The sequence below is a fragment of the Spermophilus citellus genome (assembly GCF_964194105.1).
Source record: "Spermophilus citellus genome assembly, chromosome: 4".
NCBI lineage: Eukaryota > Metazoa > Chordata > Mammalia > Rodentia > Sciuridae > Spermophilus > Spermophilus citellus.
This window is the reverse complement of record NC_138185.1, coordinates 149,131,094-149,132,360: the sequence shown is the minus strand read 5'-3', so window position 1 is coordinate 149,132,360 and position 1,267 is coordinate 149,131,094. Positions and strand designations below refer to the sequence as shown.

The 1,267-nt window shown below is 43.4% G+C and overlaps 1 protein-coding gene across 1 annotated transcript; it reads left to right on the top strand.

Moving 5' to 3' along the window:
- The first annotated feature begins 310 nt into the window (after positions 1-310).
- LOC308647799 (dolichyl-diphosphooligosaccharide--protein glycosyltransferase subunit TMEM258-like) lies at positions 311-714 on the top strand. The gene has a single exon (XM_081292278.1). The coding sequence runs from the start codon at positions 344-346 to the stop codon at positions 581-583; it is 240 nt and encodes a 79-aa protein (XP_081148404.1). The 5' UTR covers positions 311-343; the 3' UTR covers positions 584-714.
- The last annotated feature ends 553 nt before the right edge of the window (positions 715-1,267 follow it).

Genomic DNA, 1,267 nt, shown 5'->3' with positions numbered 1-1,267 from the left:
AAATTTGTTATTTATGATATTTAAATTAACTAGTTCCTAGTGATGGAAGGATTACAAACAAACTTGTTAAAAAGAAGTTTTTGTCAACTATAGTTCTTATCCAAAATATGATATGTTTGTCAGTGAAGTGATTGAAGACAAATTAGAGCATAGCTTTAACACCTTTGTTTGTGTTCTAGTCCCAGTGTGGCTGCCAAATCCACCTCCTCATGTTTGGGCAATAACATTCCAAGGGGAATCCTAATGTTTTAAACACACATCCAATGTCTGGCAGAAAAAGAAGGCTCAGAATTAGGAAGGCAGGAGAGGTGGCAGAGTGGCGGATTACCGTGTGCCGGGCAAAATGGAGCTCGAGGCCATGAGCAGATACACCAGCCCAGTAAATCCAGCTGTCTTCCCCCATCTGACTGTGGTGCTTCTGGCTATTGGCATGTTCTTCACCGCCTGGTTCTTCGTTTACGAGGTTACCTCCACCAAGTACACACGGGATATCTACAAAGAGCTCCTCATCTCCTTGGTGGCCTCACTCTTTATGGGCTATGGAATCCTCTTCCTCCTTCTCTGGGTCGGCATCTACGTGTGAGCTCCCAAGGGTACCCGTCAGGTGGCTTCACTAAATCCCTGCTTTTGTAAATTAATTTTTTTACTGTTGCTAGAAGTGTCCCACCTACTGCTCAAATAAAGGCAGATGTGTGACAAAAAAAAAAAAAAAAAGGAAGGCAGGAGAATGGTGCCTAAGTCCAAGAGTTAATAATCTGACTGCTACTTACCTGATAAATTTGCTAAGGAGACATTGAACCAGTTGTGCTCAGGTAGGCAGGATAGTGGAAGGCTAAGAATATTCCAGGTAGGGGCTGGGGATGTGGCTCATGTGGTAGTGCGCTCGCCTGGCATGCGTGCGGCCCGGGTTCGATCCTCAGCACCACATACAAACAAAGATGTAAGATGTTGTGTCCGCCAAAAACTAAAAAATAAATATTAAAAAATTCTCTCTCTCTCTCTCTCTCTCTCTCTCTCTCTCTCTCTCTCTCTCTCTCTCTTTAAAATAAATTAAAAAAAAATAATATTCCAGGTAATTCCTATGCACTGAGCCTGGCCTACTTACTTAAGCAAAAGTGGAATGAAAGGACTCAACTGGCTGGGTATGGTGACCCACGCCTGTAATCACAGCTGCTTGGGAGGCTTAGGCAGGAGGATTGTGAGTTTAAAGTCAGCCTCAGCAACTTAGCAAGACACTAACTTAGCAACTAAAGCAAGAACCTGTTTC